Raw genomic sequence first — 17,969 nt, forward strand, 5'->3', positions numbered from 1 at the left:
CTCTGTCAAATGGAGCTCTCGGAAATCCCTGGTTTGCTCATGCTGAGGCCACACCACTGATGGGCTGCTTCCGGCCAACGGCCGAGTGTGGAGTGCACTGGGGATACTGAGGCAGATCCACTCCTAGGAGAAACAGAATTCCTTTGCTATCTGAATCTAACTTCTCTATGCCTTTCTGACCCTCCCTTAGACTAGAGGCAGTCTACACCCTTTCTCTCCATCTCTGATGACCCTCCCAGCCTAGGCTCCCTCCCAATTCCCTCTCACACAAGCTGTTCTCCTAATGTTATGAGTTAAATTACATTCCACCCAAATTCTTATTTCGAAGTTGTACCTCCCAATACTTCAGAACCTGACTTAATTCAGAAATAGTGTTGTTGCAGATATAAGTAGTTAAGCTGAAGTCACACGGAAATAGGATGGGGCCCTAATCCAAAATGATAGCCCTTCTTCTGTAAAGAGCACCATGTGAAGATACAGATGCTTACAGAAGGAAGATGGATTGAGGACAGGAGGGGAATACCATCTACAAGCCAAGAAACCCCCAAGACCTCTAGAAATTAGGGGGAAGGTATGGAACAGACTCTTCCTTAAAGCTCTCAGAAAGAACCAACCTGCTGACCCTTAGGTATCCAATTTTTAGTCTCCAGATCTGTGAGACAATAAATTCCGGGTGTTTAAGTCACCCAGTTTGTGGTATTTTGTATGGTAGCCTCAGGTAAGTAATATGCCTAATAAAATTGTCCCATTTTTAATTCTTATTGTCTGCTCCTTGGGCCCTTGAAATAAGATAAGCTTTACATGAGCTTTTGGGCTTCCTTCCCTCATAGCTCAGTTGGTAAAGAATTCACCTGCAATGCAGGAGACCCTGATTTGATTCCTGGGTCGGGAAGATCCCATTCCAGTATCCTTGGGCTTCCCTTGTGGCTCAGCTGGTAAACAATCTGCCTGCAATGTGGGAGACCTGGGTTTGATCCCTGGGTTGGGAAGATCCTCTGGAGAAGGGAAAGGCTACCCATTCCAATATTCTGGTCTGGAGAATTCCATGGACTGTATAGTCCATGGGGTTGCAAAGAGTTGGACACGACTGAGAGACCTTCACTTTCACTTTATATGAGCTTTTAATATTTTGAATATTAAACCTTTGTTATATCTTGCAAATACTCTTCTAGCTTATATGCATTTAAATTTAGTTTATACTATTTTCATGGACAAAAGTGATAATGTGTTTGAATTAAGAACATTCCCATGGGGTCTTTCTTTCCCTTTCTTCCTTCCCTTCCTCCCCCTTTCTTCCTTCCTTCTTTCTTTTGGGCTTGCTTTCAAGTCTTTCCATGCTGGAGAGATGATAGATATTCACCCATTTGGTTTCTTCCTGATTGTTAAGATCTGGCTTTTGCATTGAACTCTTGGGTATAGTAAGAACTTTGTATGCATAGTGAAATATGAATTCTATGGTATTGTACCCAGTCTTTTCCCTTTCAAAATATGTTTAGCTGTTCATACATATGTATTCTCCATATGAAATTTTGAAACATTTTTCAAGTATGCTAAAAGAAGAAAAATCTGTTGATGTTTTTATTGGATATGCTTTAAGCAAGCAACTCAGTTTGTCAATAATTAATATGATTACAACATTTAGTTTTTCCATCTGAGAGTATTCCGTCTCCAGTTATTCAATAATTAGTTTACATTTTTCAGGAACAATTTGCTATTTTTTTCCCATAGTTCTCTTGCACATCTTGCTAAATTTAAAGTATTTTATGGAGTTTGTTTTTATAAATATCACATTTTCCATGATATTTTCTAACCAGTAAGAAGAAACATTATTTATTTCTACATAATCATATCATGCTCAACCACTTTTATGAAAATTTCTCATTAATTCCAATTTTGGAGACTTAGCACATTTTTTAGAATAGCCTCCACAGAGGTAAATCTTACAGAAACAGGCTGTGAGAGCTGGAAGATTCTAAAGGTCATCTCACCCTTTCATTTTATAGGTGATCCATTAGGGAGCCCCAGCACCATGCTCTAAATATTGTGAAATTAAGGTCTTGGAAACGCCCCACCCCATCTTCTTGGAGATCCTTAAACTAAAGATTAAACAGTTCAATATACACAAATGATTTAACATTTGTGAATAATTATAGTAATAAAATAGCAGTAAACCTTTTTGAAGGTCCAGGCACTGTGCTATGTGCTTTACAAGGATCAACTTATTTTTTCCTTAGAGCAATCATTTGAAGTACAATTGTTCAAGATTACTGGTAGATGTGTTTAGGTGGAATGTCTGTCCTCTCCCCACTTTGGCTGTCCCTCTATCCAGCTATTTTTAGGGGCAAAAGAATATCAGCAAGTGCCTTATTAGGGTTCTTATTCCATCATTAAAATCTGGAAGAGTTGATTGAGACTTTTTGTCACTAAGAAAAGATTTCTTATCAGTGCTCCCACATAAAAAACAAAATACAGAAATAAAAAAAAATGTTAACAACTTAAAAGGTTTCATTGGCTAGATAAGCATGCCAAGTTAAAAAAAGTAGTTGAAATTTTAAGTATATTTTGAACCTATGCTGTGTACCTTATTAGAGACTTAAAAAAAAATACTATGATGATTTCTAACCAGAGAGAGTTTACATCTAGAGTGATGAAAACCACATGATGGAAAGGACTTTGATATTATCTGGTCCAACCTGCTATTTGATGCTCCCCTGATGAATGCTGAGCTAGTCCCTTCTGGAACAGCTTTCTAATTGATAGACTTCCTTCTGAAATCTGTCTCCTGGTATCTTTTACCTGCTTTTACTCAAGCACCTTTTGTAATCCCAAAAGATAAGTTAAATTTTAAAAATATTTGAAGACAACCAGCTTGTGCTATGTTCATCTTTCTGAGTTTTCATCTTTTCCTTCCTGGACTCTATTTTCTGAATGTCAATCTCTTTGTCAATATCCCTCTTGAACACAGGGTCTAACATTGAGCAGAATAGTTACAATGTGGTACAAACAGTTCACAGTAGATGGGATGTGTTGTGTCCTTTGAACTGGATGTTATATTTCTGTCAATATAGTCAAGGATCTCATTAGTTTTTTGGTGGTTTTGTTTTGTTGTTGTTGTTGTTGTTGTTTTTTAGCAATTTCATTTCATTGCTATTAATCTCATCACCCACATAACTTTTGATTCTCTACTCTACTATCAATTCTGTGCCTCCACCAACATTTCTATTCTTAGTAAACATCTCCATCATTTAATCAGTCACTCCAGCCAACACCTAGTTACCATTCTTGACTCCTCAAGCAACACACTGGCAAATTCCATCTGTAATTCCTTTCAGTGATGTCATCATCTCTACCACAACCTCCCTAGTCACCTTCATCTGTCTTCTGGGCTGATCGAATAGCCTCTTAACTTGTCTTAGGGTTTGCTCTCTGGGGTCTTATTTTAATATATGCTCCACAAAGCAGACAGAGCAATCTTGTTAAAGTGTAAATCACATCATGATGCTTCTCTGCTTTAAACTCTTCACGATCCTCCAATTCACACAAACAAAACTCAATCTTTACTATGGCTCCAAGACCCTCTGTGATTTGCTCACCTATTCTACTTCATTCTTTCCCTTCCTCTGCTCCAGCTACTGGGAGACTCCTGTTTCTTGAATACACTAAGATTTATCCTTACTCAAGACACTTTACATTCCTATGCCTGGAATATTCTAGATCATTTCTTGATTTGTTTCCTTAACTCATTGCTGCTCAAATGTTGCCTACTCAGAAAATTCACACTTGACCACTCTATCTAAAATAGAAAACTTACATCTCCCCACATTCACATTGTATTTTCTTATTTTTCTTTTTGGCACTTATCACCAATTGCCATTATATTTATTTGTTCATTTTAAAAATTTCTGATTCTATGTCTAGAAAGTTAGTCCCATCAGAGTGAAAACTTTTTTTTTTTGTATAAATGTTCCCAGAATAATTTCAGACACATATTAGGTAGCCCCTGGCACTAGTAGTTTCCAGACACATATTTATTAATGAATAAATTATTGAACAAATAGGCTATCTTGAGTTTTGTAGTCAGACAAGCTCTTTGATCCTCTTTTTTCCTAAGATCTTCTCTATGCATTTTGGTTTCCTAAGAAATTCAACAATTTTACTTTGAGTGTATAATTTCTTCTGAGCTACAGGATTTAAATTCATTCCCTCTAGCTTGCTAGTCTTATATTTGACTCTTGACTTAGACTCTATTTTCTATCACTGAAGTTTGTCCATATTCATCTTTCTAGATTCAACATCTTTATCTTTAACAGATAAAATGAAGTCTGGGACATTTTATTTAATTCTGATATACATTAATTACCAGTTAATGAACTCAGCAGTCTCTGTCTTCCTTCCAACTCTCACTTTAAAATAGCAAATAAATAAATAAAGCTTCTTTCTTCAGCATTTCCCCTGAAGTTTTCCTCTTTCTGGGCCCCAATTCCTTTGAAGAAGCAGGTGCCTAATAAAGTGAAACTAGGAGAGGATTGGATAAGATGTATTACAATTACGTAATGTGGCACACAGACTGTAAGCTTTTCAGAAAATGAAGTGACCACAGAAAGTTTGAAGAATAAGAAGCATTTTGTGTAGGAGGCTTCCCAATTTTTAAACATGCTGGTGGTATGTATTAAAGAGTAGAATCACAGATTTTTAGAAATAGTAGTGCTATCATTTCAGTTCAGTTCAGTTCAGTCACTCAGTTGTGTCCGACTCTTTGCAACCCCATGAACTGCAGCACGCCAGGCCTCCCTGTCCATCACCAACTCCAGGAGTCACCCAAACCCATATCCATTGAGTTGGTGATGCTGTCTAACCATCTCATCCTCTGCCATCCCCTTCTCCTCCTGCCCTCAGTCTTTCCCAGCATCAGGCTCTTTTCAAATGAGTCAGCTCTTTGCATCAGGTGGCCAAAGTATTGGAGTTTCAGCTTCAACATCAGTCCTTCCAATGAATATTCAGGACTGATCTCCTTTAGGATGGACCGGTTGGATCTCCTTGCAGTCCAAGGGACTCTCAAGAGTCTTCTCCAACACCACAGTTCAAAAGCATCAATTCTTCTGTGCTCAGCTTTCTTTATGGTCCAGCTCTCACATCCATACATGACCACTGGAAAAACCATAGCTTTGACTAGATGGACCTTTGTTGGCAAAGTAATGTCTCTGCTTTTTAATATGCTGTCTAGGTTGGTCATAACTTTCCTACCATGGAGCAAGCGTCTTTTAATTTCATGGCTGCATTCACCATCTGCAGTGATTTTGGAGCCCAGAAAAATAAAGTCAGCCACTGTTTCCTCATCTATTTGCCATGAAGTGATGGGACCAGATGCCATGATCTTAGTTTTCTGAATGTTGAGCTTTAAGCCAACTTTTTCACTCTCCTCTTTCACTTTCATCAAGAGGCTCGTTAGTTCTTTTTCACTTTCTGCCATAAGGGTGGTGTCATCTGCATATCTGAGGTTCTTGATATTTCTCCCAGCAATCTTGATTCCAGCTTGTGCTTCTTCCAGCCCAGCGTTTCTCATGATGTACTCTGCATAGAAGTTAAATAAGCAGGGTGACAATATCCAGCCTTGACGTACTCCTTTTCCTATTTGGAACCAGTCTGTTGTAGATAGTTTTAAAAAATAACAGAGCTTGGTTCTGGTAATTTTGTGAGACCACATCTTAGCTGCGCATGACCATTATCATTAGCCAAAAAGGCATCAGCGTCCATGTGAGGCCAAGGGCAGAGTGGCAGAGAGTGTTCAAAGTTTTCAGGTTGACAAACAGCCTTGGATGTACTCTGGGAGGTTAGGTCATAACATCATAACGCAAGCATAGGCTAACCATCTTGACAGATTAATTATTCACAATTTTCTCAAAATAAGTCCCCATAAAAAGGGTAGAGGGGCTTCCCTGGTGGGCTCAGCAGTAAAAAAAAAAAATACACCAGGCCATGTAGGACATGCGGGTTCGATCCCTGGATCGTGAAGATTCCCTGGGTCAGGAGGATGCCCTAGAGAAGGAAATGGCAACCCACTCCAATATTCTTGCCTGGGAAATCCCATAAACAGAGAAGCCTGGCAGGCTACTGTCCATGCAGTTGCAAAAGAGTTGGGCATGACTTAGTGAGTAAACAACAACATAAAGGGCAGAAGCACTGTGTGTGTGTGCTTGTGTGTGTGTGTGTATGGGCGAGTTTGTGAGTATATGTATGCCTGCTATGAACATACATGTCTGAGTGTACAGTAAGGGAAGGGGCTCACTCATAGCAATGCATTTTTATTTTCTTCTTTCTTGTTTCATGTATCAGTGAAGGCCTTGAGTCTTCAAAGGCCTTGCCAAATTCATTGTAATGGCTTTAAATAGTAAGGGGAAAGTAGTAGATGGAAGCATTTGAATGCGGCGACCCTTCAGATCTAGTGATTGTTGATATGGAGTGCAGGAAGGAAATTAGGAAGACTGGGAGGTGAAGGAGGTCTGACAGACACCTTTGAGGGTTTTTCCATAGTGACAGCTTCATCTGTTGGTAAAGTTGGCTGATTGGTGGTAAACATCATGGAGCATGAAAATTACACCACATGGCTAAGTTTTGCTTTTTCAACAACTGTGCAGTTGGGCTGACCTAACTCTCATTTCCTGTTTCCATTATGGTTGTTAGCCTCAATTCTTTTCACATCTGCACCCAGACATATCTTATTCTGTAGCCCGCCTGCCCATCTGGGCTCTGGGTGACCTCATTCTTGAGAAGAGGTCTGCAAGCTGTGCGCAAGATGGATGGCCCCTGATGCTGGGTGCAGGGGTGCTCAGCCTTGCCTTGCTCGTCGTGCTGCAGTGGGCTTTGCCAAAGGCTCTCAGCATATGTTTGTCTGGATCTTTTCAAGGCTCAGGCAGCTCTGTTTTAAATATTTAACCTTACATGAGGATGTCTTAGGCTTCCTGAAGTTATTCCTGTGATTTATGAAAGAGAAGAAATCTGATTGTACAAATCTGAAAAGAATGATGAAAAGACCAAATGGCAATCCACTCACTTACTATCTTCGTTTTGCAACTTTCTGGTCATAGAACTGAGCTCTCAGTTTTCCCCTTCCTGGCCAGTCTATCTGCCTATGTGTATTTACTGAACATCATAAGTGTTAGTCACAAAGGTAGATACAGAAAAGCAAGTCTTTGAAACCCACCCATGAGGTACATAGTCCTGCTGAGATGGGACCTGCTGAAATGGGGTAGCATTAAATAATACTAATAGCAAATAGTTCGGAGTGTTTATTATGTGCCAAGGTTTAGTGTCATCTTTATTTTGGGGAAGGGAGAGTCATATAGTATAAACTATTTCTTAAAAATTTTTATTTTCTACTAGAGTATAGGTGGTTTACGGGCCTCCCTGGGTTGTGTTAGTCGTAAAGAACCCACCTGCAAATGCAGGAGACATAAGAGACACTGGTTTGATTCTGGGTTGGGAAGATCCCCTGAAGGAGGGCATGAGGGAGTGAGAATACTCACTCCAGTATTCTTGTCTGGAGAATCCTGTGGACAGGCAGGCTATAGTCCATACGGTCACAAATAGTCAGACACGACTGGAGCAACTTGGCATGCACACACTCTCACACCCTCACGTAGGTAGTTTACAGTGTTGTGTTGGCTTCAGGTGTGCGACAAAGTGATTCAGTTATACATGTATCTTTTCTTTTGCAAGTTCTATTCCCATTTAGCTTATTACAGAATAGGGTTACCTATACGTGAATCATCTCATTTAACTCTCATAACAATCCTATTAGGTAGGTGCTATATTTCTCCCATTATTCAGGTAGAGAACCTGAAGCTGGCGTGCCTGAGGACTTGGCAGGACTGCTTTTCCAGGAAAGCCTGGATTCCCCCTCAGTTCTCTCTGAGACCTTAGCCAGTGGGGGCTCCCGCGCTCCATCTTCACTCTGTCCTGTGGCCTCGCTCCAGTGTCACCTCTAGAGGGCAGAGTCCGCTCCGTTGGAGTCGGGAGGAAAAGACCTGCGAGGGTTGGAGTCATCAGTGGACTTTTCCCACTTACACACAGAAGTGGGACTTGGGCCTTCATCCAGGTTATTTAGAGTGAGCTCGTTCCCTGGTGGCTCAGAGGATAAAGCGTCTGCCTGCAATGCAGGAGACCCGGGTTCGATCCCTGGGTTGGGAAGATCCCCTGGAGAAGGAAATGGCAACCCACTCCAGTATTCTTGCCTGGAGAATCCCATGGACAGAGGAGCCTGGTGGGCTACAGTCCATGGGGTCACAAAGAGTTGGACACGACTGAGCGACTTCACTTTCGACACTGGAAATGCCTCACATTGGCCCAAAGTTAAATTTCTCAGTTTGTTCCCAGTGTGTTCCTTCTAAACTAACATAATAATATGAGCACGTATGACTATATTCATAGTCCTGAATATTCAATGGAAGGACTGATGCTGAAGCTGAAACTCCAATACTTGGGCCACCTGATGGGAAGAACTGACTCATTGGAAAAGACCCTGATGCTGGGAAAGATCGAGGGCAGGAGGAGAAGGGGACGACAGAGGATGAGATGGTTGGATGACATCACTGACTCGATGGACAAGAGTTTGAGCAAGATTTGGGAGTTGGTGATGGACAGAGAAGCCTCAAGTGCTGCAGTCCATGGGGTCTCAAAGAGTCGGACATGACTGAACAGTTGAACTGAACTTATGACTATATTAAGACATGGGGACTTTGGTTTTTGTCATTGTTGTTTCTCATCCTGATTCCTCCCACTGAATCTACATTAGATGATGTGGATACTTTTCTTTCAGTTTACAAGTTAAATCCAGGTAGGAAATGCAGGCTCTATAAGTAACTTTTCACATTCTTTGTTTTCTTTTGTAATTTCTTTGTAATTTTTTTACGATAGTGTAGTGATTAAGAGCAAATGCTTTGGAGTCACACTGCCCCTATTTGAGTCCTAGCTCTTTCACTTACTGGTGATGGATGTACCCTGTCTGTGCCTTAGTTTCCTTATTTATACCTACATTATAGGATTGTTAGGGCTACCATGGTGGCTCAGATGGTAAAGAACCTGCCTGCAATGCAGGAGACACGGATTCAATCCCTGGGTTAGGTAGATCCCCTGGAGAAGGGATCAGCTACCCACTCCAGTATTCTGGCCTGGAGAATTCCATGGACTGTATAGTCCATGGGGTCACAAAGAGATGGACATACTGAACGACTTTCACTAGTACTTGTACTTATAGGATTGTTAAGAGGATTAATAGAATATATAAATCTTAGAAGAGGGGCTGGTGCATAGTTAGCATTTAGTGCATGCTGACATTTGTTGTCAGCTATTACTGCTGGAGGTGATTGGGCATATCTAGTCCTTTCTTAGTGACTAACAACATCATAGGTGTTCCCTAAATATTTGCTGAATAAAAAACACAAAGATTTTAGTTGCAATATGATTTGCGCCTTGAAAGTCAAAGGCAATAATCATAGAATGGGCCTGAATTCTAAGGATTCTGATTTTAAACTTATAGAATGTCAGAACTACAAGAATCCATACAGGTCCAGTTCTACCTCTGCTGATTTTACAGATGAGCGCACAGAAGTAAAAAATTCACACTACCTCAATGAGGCAGCCAGGGCAGAATTTTTATCCCCATTTAGGAGAAACTAATAGCAAGAGTTCTCAGACTTGTAATACTCCAAGATACTTTCAATTAGTTAATTAAATAACATGTAAAAATCTTGAGACACATGGAAAGTACCATTCGTTCATCTTGCTTCTTGGTTAGAAGTAAACATTGACCATACAGCATTTCCCAGGGGATGTAGATGATAATCAAAAAATCAACTAGGGCTGTCACATTAACTCCAGAGACCACAATTCCCATCATTGTCATGTATAAAAATGGTGCCCTTTAGAGTATACCAAACATAACTCTGCCCTGACTGAGAATTGTTGGCAAGGGTTGATTCCCAGATCTGCTGTATTGGTTATAATATGGTGGCAGGTATAGCTACCTTGTGAACCAGATATAGTTCTTATTCATTTAAAACAAACAAACAAATGGACATTCATTCAGCAAATATTTATTGAAGACCATGGTCCAGGAACTCAACCAGGGAACTACGGATGCCTTCGTGGAGCTTACATTATCATGGAGATGTTATGAAAGCTCAGAAACAATGGGTTGGTTTAATTTTTAAAAAATTAATTTGAATTATGTGATGCAAACAACTAGCTAGGCAGCCAGCTAAATTTCTTAAAGGGATCCTATGTGTGTCATTAAGAGGGCACAAAGTAAGTAAACCTTATACTGAGATGTACCATGCCAGGAATCTATTTTTTATAGTTACTTTGCTTCATTTTTCTTCTGAAAATAAAAGTCAATATTGTTTTCTCTTAAAGTAATGGTATTAGTCAACAGAATAATTTAAAGTCTTGAGTGAAGTAAGTTACTAACTAGGTAAAATTTGGAATTGCCAAAAAATGCCATAGTTTCAGAGGTATTTAAACATATGTTCAAAATTCTTAGTTCTGTGCACTATTTAACATTGAGTGATTAAGCCAGATTAAATCATACTGAAGACTAATATTTTTGTAACTCATTGGCTTTCTTCATTCAAGGTCACTCCCACCCAATTTGCCTAACACATCCACCAAATTTGTAGCCTTTGATCCACAAATATATCTTTAAAAAATATAGTATTTTCTTTTTCCTGAAGTGAGCCACTAATCCCTTTATTTTTCAAAAAGATATTTCAAAAGAGAAGTTGGCAATTTGGTAACCAAGATATGCTTCAGTAGGTGGACAGATAAACTGTGATACATTCAAACAATGGAATATTATTCAGAGCTAAAAAGAAAGAAGCTAGGAAGCTATGAAAAGATTTGCAGTAAACTTAAATGCATATTACTAAGTGAAGGAAGCCAATCTGAAAAGGCTACATACTGCATGCTTCCAACTATATGTTATGGAAAAAATCAAAACCATGGACACAGTTAGAAGATGAGTGATTGCCAAGGGTTAGCAGGGAAGGAGGGATGAACAGGAAGAACACAGAGGGCTTTTAGGATAGTGAAACTACTCTGAATGATACTATAATGGTGGGTACATGTCGTCATACTGTCAACTAAAAAAAAAAAAACACAACTTAAAAGCTTAGAGTTAGATTTTATTTGTTGGGAATGTTAGGACTTGAGCCTGGGAGACAGTATCGTAGGTGAAACAAGAGAGCTGACTCTGAAGAGGTAGGGGAGGAGATAGGCTATATACAAGTTTGCAGCAAGGGGCAGGTAATCTGAATATTAAAAAATTACTGTTAATTAAAAGAAAACTAAATCTCTCACATGAAGAGACTTAGTGTTCTTCTATGTAAGGGAAGATGCAAGCATCTGGGCTTGCTGACATCATTTCTTTCATATGCATCTAGCCATCTGGGGCCAACCGTGCTTTGTTTATTGTTCACATATGAAGTCCTTGCTTTCCATAAGGAGATGGTGAATGTGGCAAATGGCCACCTCTCATATCCCCTCAGCTCCTCAGTGCTTGCTTGCTGATGGCAACCAAATAGCTGGCTGTGCTTCACCTGGGCTCATGAATTTGCAGTTGGAAAAGTCTTGTTTACTGGTAAAGCTTAGAATAGAAAATATTTCTTTTCACAATACATTGTCCATACAGCATCCAACACCAAGAGTGAACTGTAATGCAAAGTATTGGCTTTGAGTGATAATGATGTGCCAGTATAGGCTCACCAGTTGTAACAAAGGTACCTTTCTGGTGGATGACATTGATAATGGGGATAGCATGTGTAGGGGCAGGAAGTATAAAAGAAATCTCTGTCCCTTCTGCAATTTTGCTGTGAATTTAAAACTGCTCTAAAAAAGAGAAGGTCAGTTTAAAAAAAAGAGAGAGAGGCTTTTGGACTATATCTATGTGTCATTTTCATCATTCCATTGGCCAGAACTTAAAAAACAATTGAATTCATGTAAATGTTTTGATTCTTAAATCTCAAATATGTCTTAGTAGATTAAGATTTTAGGAAACAAAAGCATGCTTGAGGTGACAATATGCAAAAGATGCTTCAGCCTAGAGGGATCTGAGTTGTCAGGGATCGTAAAGCTCATTAGCAGGATTCCCCTACAGAAACAGTCACATTCCTGGTCCTGCATTTCACAGTTCTTAGAAAAACCTTCTCATTGATGTTAGAGTGTTGCACTCCAGCTGAGAACCTGAGGTTTTTCATTGAAAGGCAAACATATTGGTTTTATATCTTGTGCTTTCTGGAGGGTGTAGCTTTTTTATCTTTAAAGTGACAAGAGCAAGAAAATAAAAAGCGTGGGGAGGGAGAAGGGTGGAGATCCACTCACCTGCAACTATATTAAACCGCCCACCAGCTGTTTATAACTTCCATCCTATAAGAAATCTTTAACTTATGAAAAGGACGTCCTTGCTGGGGGATTAACAAGTGGAACTGGGTGAAATGCTACACTTGGTTTTGATGGTTTGAGAGTTATCTTTTACAAGTTATTGACTTTCTTTTTCCACTGTTTTCTTAAAAGATTAGCCTTAGGTAACATAAATAATTAGTTATAAAATCTCTGGCAGGATATTTAATCAATCACATATTGGTTTCAGCTGCTATGAGGGCTGTGGTCATCTGTGGCAAAGACAGATGCAGTAAGGGCATGGGACTAGACTGCCCTCCTCATCAGCTGTGTGAGCTTGTTCAAAGGATGACCCAGAAAGTCCCAGAAGAAGCCAAAACTTGGGGCAATCTGGCCACACTGCTGACATTTGTGTTTACCCTGCAGCCTGAGGTTCTTTGTAGGCAAACTGACAAGGAATAAGAGCAAACAAATGCTACTTCAAAAGTCCACTCCCCAAGGAGAAATTTGGGGATCTTCTAAGTCTCAAGGTGCCAGGATGGATGGGGAGAAGTGAAGTAATTTGTGTAGGCTGGTAAAAATACCCAGGCTTGTTTCTGACATTTCAGTTCATGCATGTATTAGTCAGGGTTCTCCAGAGAAAAGAAGCAATAGGATGTGCATGTTTGTATACTAAAAAAATTGTGCACACACACACACGCGCGCGCACACACACACACACACACACTCACACACACACATATATAGTAAAGTTTTAGAGGCAAATCCATAACCTTCAGATGGGCCATCAGGCTGGGGACCCATGAAGAAACTGATGTTGCAGTTCAGCTTGAAGACTACCTGTAGGTAGAATTCTTTCTTTCTTGGGGAGATCAATCTTTGTCCTATGAAGGCCTTCAACTGACTGAATGAGGTCCACTCACATTGTGGAGGGCAACCTGCTTTCCTCAAAGTTCACCAAAATGTTATTTTCATTCAGAAAACATACTCACAGAAACATCCAGAATAACATTTGACCAAATGTCTGGGCACTATGGCCCGGGCAAGTGGACACATAAAATTAACCATCACAACAGGTTCCTATCAGCTAGTAGGTTAAATATTATACATTTGCATCAGGTCAAGTCACACTATTCGGGGAGGATAAGCCAAGGAAAGGGTATAATGAACATATAAGTCAGAATTTTTAAAATAGTATATAAAAAACTAGTTAGTAAAAATAGGACAACAGCAATAAGATGAATCTAAATAACAAAAAATAGTAGCTAACATTTCTTTGGTACTGTGTATCAGGGATGTTTGAATCCTCACAAAACTCTATGAGGCAACAAATATCCCTGGAATCTATAAGCTGGGTTCAAATTCCAACTCTCTCACTTACTAACTGTGCATCTTTGGCAAATCTTTTAGCCTCTCTGAACTTCAGTTTCCTTAATAGGAAAAAATAAGAATAATCACAGCAGCAGATGCTGAAGATTATTGGGAAGATTAAATGAGTTATCCTACAGCGAGTATGTAGAACAGTGCCTGGCTATTAGAAGCGGTAGGGATAGGGTTAGGGTTAGGGTTAGGGTTAGGGCAGGCTTCCTAGATGACAGGCTTCCTAGATGGCTCAGCAGGGAAGAATCCGCCTGCAACACAGGAGATGTGGGTTTGATCCCTGGGTCAGGAAGATCCTCTGCAGAGGGAAATGGCAACCCACTCCACTATTCTTGCCTGGAGAATCTCATGGACGGAGGAGCCTGGCGGGCTACAGTCCATGGGGTCATCAAGAGTTGGATACAGCTGAAGCAGCTGAGCATGCAAACAGGCATGACAGCCATCTGAAACCTAGAAACGGTGAATTTGCTGGGTATCCCTGCATGACAATATCCAGCATGCTTATAAGGAGACAAATGAACACATCCTTCCACTGAAGTCTTATGAGCCTCAAGTTCCACTGAAAACACCCTATTCCAGTCAAACCCACAACCAATTTTGCCAAAGGACAAAATGTGGCAGAGGCCTGACATGTGTCATGTGGACTCTTCAGTACAGTGTCTTTTCATGATCTTTACTGAGTGTGGATTAAATACAGCCATCTTAGGAATGATATTTCCCCAGACATGGGTGGCAGATAAAAGGGTGGGGTAGCCTGAAATAAAAATGAGCAGCCCAAGATAATTCAGGATGGGCTAGGGTGAACGACTCCCAGACCTGAACTTCCCTGGGTTTACTTTATTGTGTCCCAGGCTACAGGAATTATCTTGCAGAAATATTTTTTGACTTACAGTAATACAGATATCTCCATACTGAAAATCAATGTGTATTTTGTTTCCTTCTACAGCGTTTCAACAACAGTAGCCTAAAATGCTTTAGGATACTCATTGTGCCATTAGAAGTCAGCCACTAACAACAGATCTTAGATTTCCTGTAACTCAGTCAAGGGTATTTTGTAGCCGTGATAGCCCAAGTCACAGGGGAACCATTGGGAAGATCTTTAGGTTTAAGTGACTTCTTGATTTAATGTCTTATGGCTGAGTTTCTCAGCTTTTCCTACCCTTATTTGTGAAATGGAACTAATTTTTGAGTGTAGCTTGCTCGCTGTCTTTAACCATTTGGTTTCCTTTCCTTCCCTGACTTTGCTCATTGCCACTTCAGAGAGCGATGCCCTCCTTGATTTCCTTTGCTTGGGGCTTTGGTTAAATGAGAACTTTCAAAACCCTCACACAGTTGTTCTCTGATCATGATATAAGCTGGACTAAGAGCCTCCCCCTAGCCTGGAAACCCATGGCATAGGCCCCCTATAGCTGCTTTCTGCTGGTGGCCTCAATCTTTCAACTCTAAGTATGGAAAACCGATAAATGGCAACAAATGATTTTATGCTAACTAGGTTGAAAGAGATTCTCCAGTCTGCTATTAAAAATCAGTCTGACCATTGCAATAGAGGCCAGCACATTGTTAGATAATCAGGGTTATTTACTAATGTTTTGACAGCTCCACTTAGCATAAAGGGCAACAGGAGACACTTTTGACCACAGAAGCCCCCACACAATGTTTTATTGACTTGGCTGATTTATAAATCCTACACCATGAGATAATTGGCAACTTACTCCTTCACAGATGTGAGTTATGCAATCAGCGTGGGAAAAAGATCCACTGAAGCTGACTTGCTGGAAATCTTTACTTTCAATCTATAATATATAATAAGGTTAAGAATAAAAAAGAGTGCCAAACTCCAGTGTTTTGTAAAGCAGTACACAAATGTAATTTGTTTCATTACTGTCTGCAATATCAGGATCAATTGATCAGTCATCTATCTATCTATGTATTCTATGACATCTAAACTGAGCACTCTATTAAATGTTAAGATAATCAATATTACCTATTTTTATTTTTTGCAAATAGTCCTCCAGACCTGCATAATGAAGTCCAACTTTGGTTTCAAAGACTGTTTTAGGGTTTTTTTTTTAATGAATAATTTCTTCTGCTTACCCATCCTTTATTTTGATACTGAGTCTCATAGATCAATTACTATTAGTAATCAACTGTAAGAGTAAATTAATACCGTAGACACGTGAAGGGTCACTCTTGCCAGCTGGCGGGAACTGGAAAAGGTGGCGTGTGTGTTTGTGTCATAAATTTTTCTGCATGATGATATGGCTATTGTTATTTGCAGAAAACTTTGTATTTTTGTTAGGTCAGAAAGCCTGTAATTCTCAAAGTGATCTCTGAACCTTATTTAATGCAGCAAACAGAAGGAGCTGAGTTGAACTTTGGTGTCTGCCAGTTGGAAAGTAATAACTTTCCCAACTCTCTATAAGTGACTTGTGCCTTGTGATGAATTCAGACCCTTCCTTCATGAGGGTTTCCCAATATTATACACTTGTAGCAAATAAGGTTAGAACCTTTAAAATATAGCATTTAGTAATGTGCTGGAAATAGCTTCCTCGATTCCTTTAAAGGTCACTGCATTTGCTTTCCAGGCGTCATTTTAGCTCAAGCCTCTACAGAGTGGAACTGAGAACATGCTTGCCTTCACACCTTCAATTTTCCCAAGCTTAAGAGTAAAATGGCAGGATAAAGTGCAGTGTGTGTGTGTGTGTGTGTGTGTGTGTGTGTGTGTGTGTGCGCGCGCGCATGCGCTCTTGTGAGTTTAGATGTAGAAATGCATTGTCAAGATAATCTCAATTATCTTGGTCATACACATGCACATATATATATTGGTTATATACACGCACATTGCTTCTTCAATTGGAGGTAAGGTTAGACTTGTATTTTCCTCCGTCCAGAAGCCAAGCTTCTAGGAGTGAAATTGTGGTAATAGCTACTAAAGGAAAAAAACTGTGCAGAAAGCATTCAGTTCTTTGTGCTTTGCCTGAGCACTCCATGTGTCCCCAACCAAAGTATATTAGTAAAACTCTGTATGTGTGTGTTCTGTTGCTCCTGACTCTTTGCGATTCTATGAATTATAGCCTGCCAGTTTCCTCTGTCCCTTGGATTTTTTAGGCAAGAATACAGGGGTGGGTTGCCGTTTCCTCCTCCAGGGGATCTTCCTGACCCAGGGATAGAGCCTGCATCTCCTGTGTCTCCTGCACTGCAGGCAGATTCCTTACTGCTGAGCCACCAGGGAAGCCCATGTAAATTAGCATCAAACCACAAGCTTTGCTGCTGTTCCACTGGAACAAATAAGTTCATTAAGCCATTGACATGAAGCACGAAATAGTCAAATGTAGCCTTGCTATCAAAATTAGAATTGGAATGGTAGATTGCAACAAAAGATGATTTCACACTAACTGACACAACTCAAGACTAAGCTGGCCAAAAGAGAAGGATTTCTGTAAAGCATGTCGCACTGTTTCTAGAATCATCAGTGTTATTCATCAGTACTGCCAACATTCTCATCTTCCTCACATTGTCAGCCTTCTCATTAACAGCATCTTCATCACGTTTATAGCTGGCAGTCATGTTTCCTTTTACAAGTACACTCAGGATGAAAAGTGGGTCATATCTGTTCTATACTGGGTTTCGGCACACCATGGCTTCAGTAGATTGATCAATGGGATATCCAGCAATGTCTTTGCATCTTTACAAAACAGAGTGCAGTAGGGTCTTTCAAAACCACTCTTGTGTAGTTTACTTTCCTTCAACTTGGAAATGTTAGCTGTGTAAATTTCAGAATAGCAATCTGCCATGTGAACTCTCTCCATTTGGGTTATGTATTTGTTGTTAATGAGATAGCAGCTTGGACTCGTTCAGGCACTTTTGAATATATTTATCTATGAGAAGATACATGAATATGTTTTCTTGACTGATGGTTCAAATGCCGTCCACACCTGCATCTTAAGATTCTGTATCTCCAGCTATCAATTTGCAGGAAAGAAGAAAGGAAAGTATTAGACTATTCTGTAACAGTGTGCTCAGCAGCATCCAGACTATAGAAAAATCTTCAGGGCGTATTAGTTGATTTCCTAACACATAATAAGAAAGACAAAAGAGAAGTGAGAAGGAACCCTTAGATGCTTTAAATGCTGATAAATGAGCTATAATATGTGGACTTCTTAATTTGCCTCTTAATTCAAACATACACATTTAAAAAT

The 17,969-nt window shown here is 39.9% G+C and overlaps 1 protein-coding gene across 1 annotated transcript in view; it reads right to left on the reverse strand.

Annotated features, from left to right (window-relative positions):
* LOC133065302 (sodium- and chloride-dependent creatine transporter 1-like) overlaps nucleotides 1–17,337 on the reverse strand; it is a 50,951-nt gene extending 33,614 nt beyond the window's left edge. Inside the window, exon 1 of the mRNA XM_061156105.1 lies at nucleotides 17,284–17,337. Within this exon, the coding sequence (XP_061012088.1) occupies nucleotides 17,284–17,337 (54 nt within the window). The remainder of the gene's footprint in view (nucleotides 1–17,283) is intronic.
* Between the last annotated feature and the right edge of the window lie 632 nt (nucleotides 17,338–17,969).

This window comes from Dama dama, chromosome 11 (assembly GCF_033118175.1).
Source record: "Dama dama isolate Ldn47 chromosome 11, ASM3311817v1, whole genome shotgun sequence".
In the NCBI taxonomy this organism is placed as follows: domain Eukaryota; kingdom Metazoa; phylum Chordata; class Mammalia; order Artiodactyla; family Cervidae; genus Dama; species Dama dama.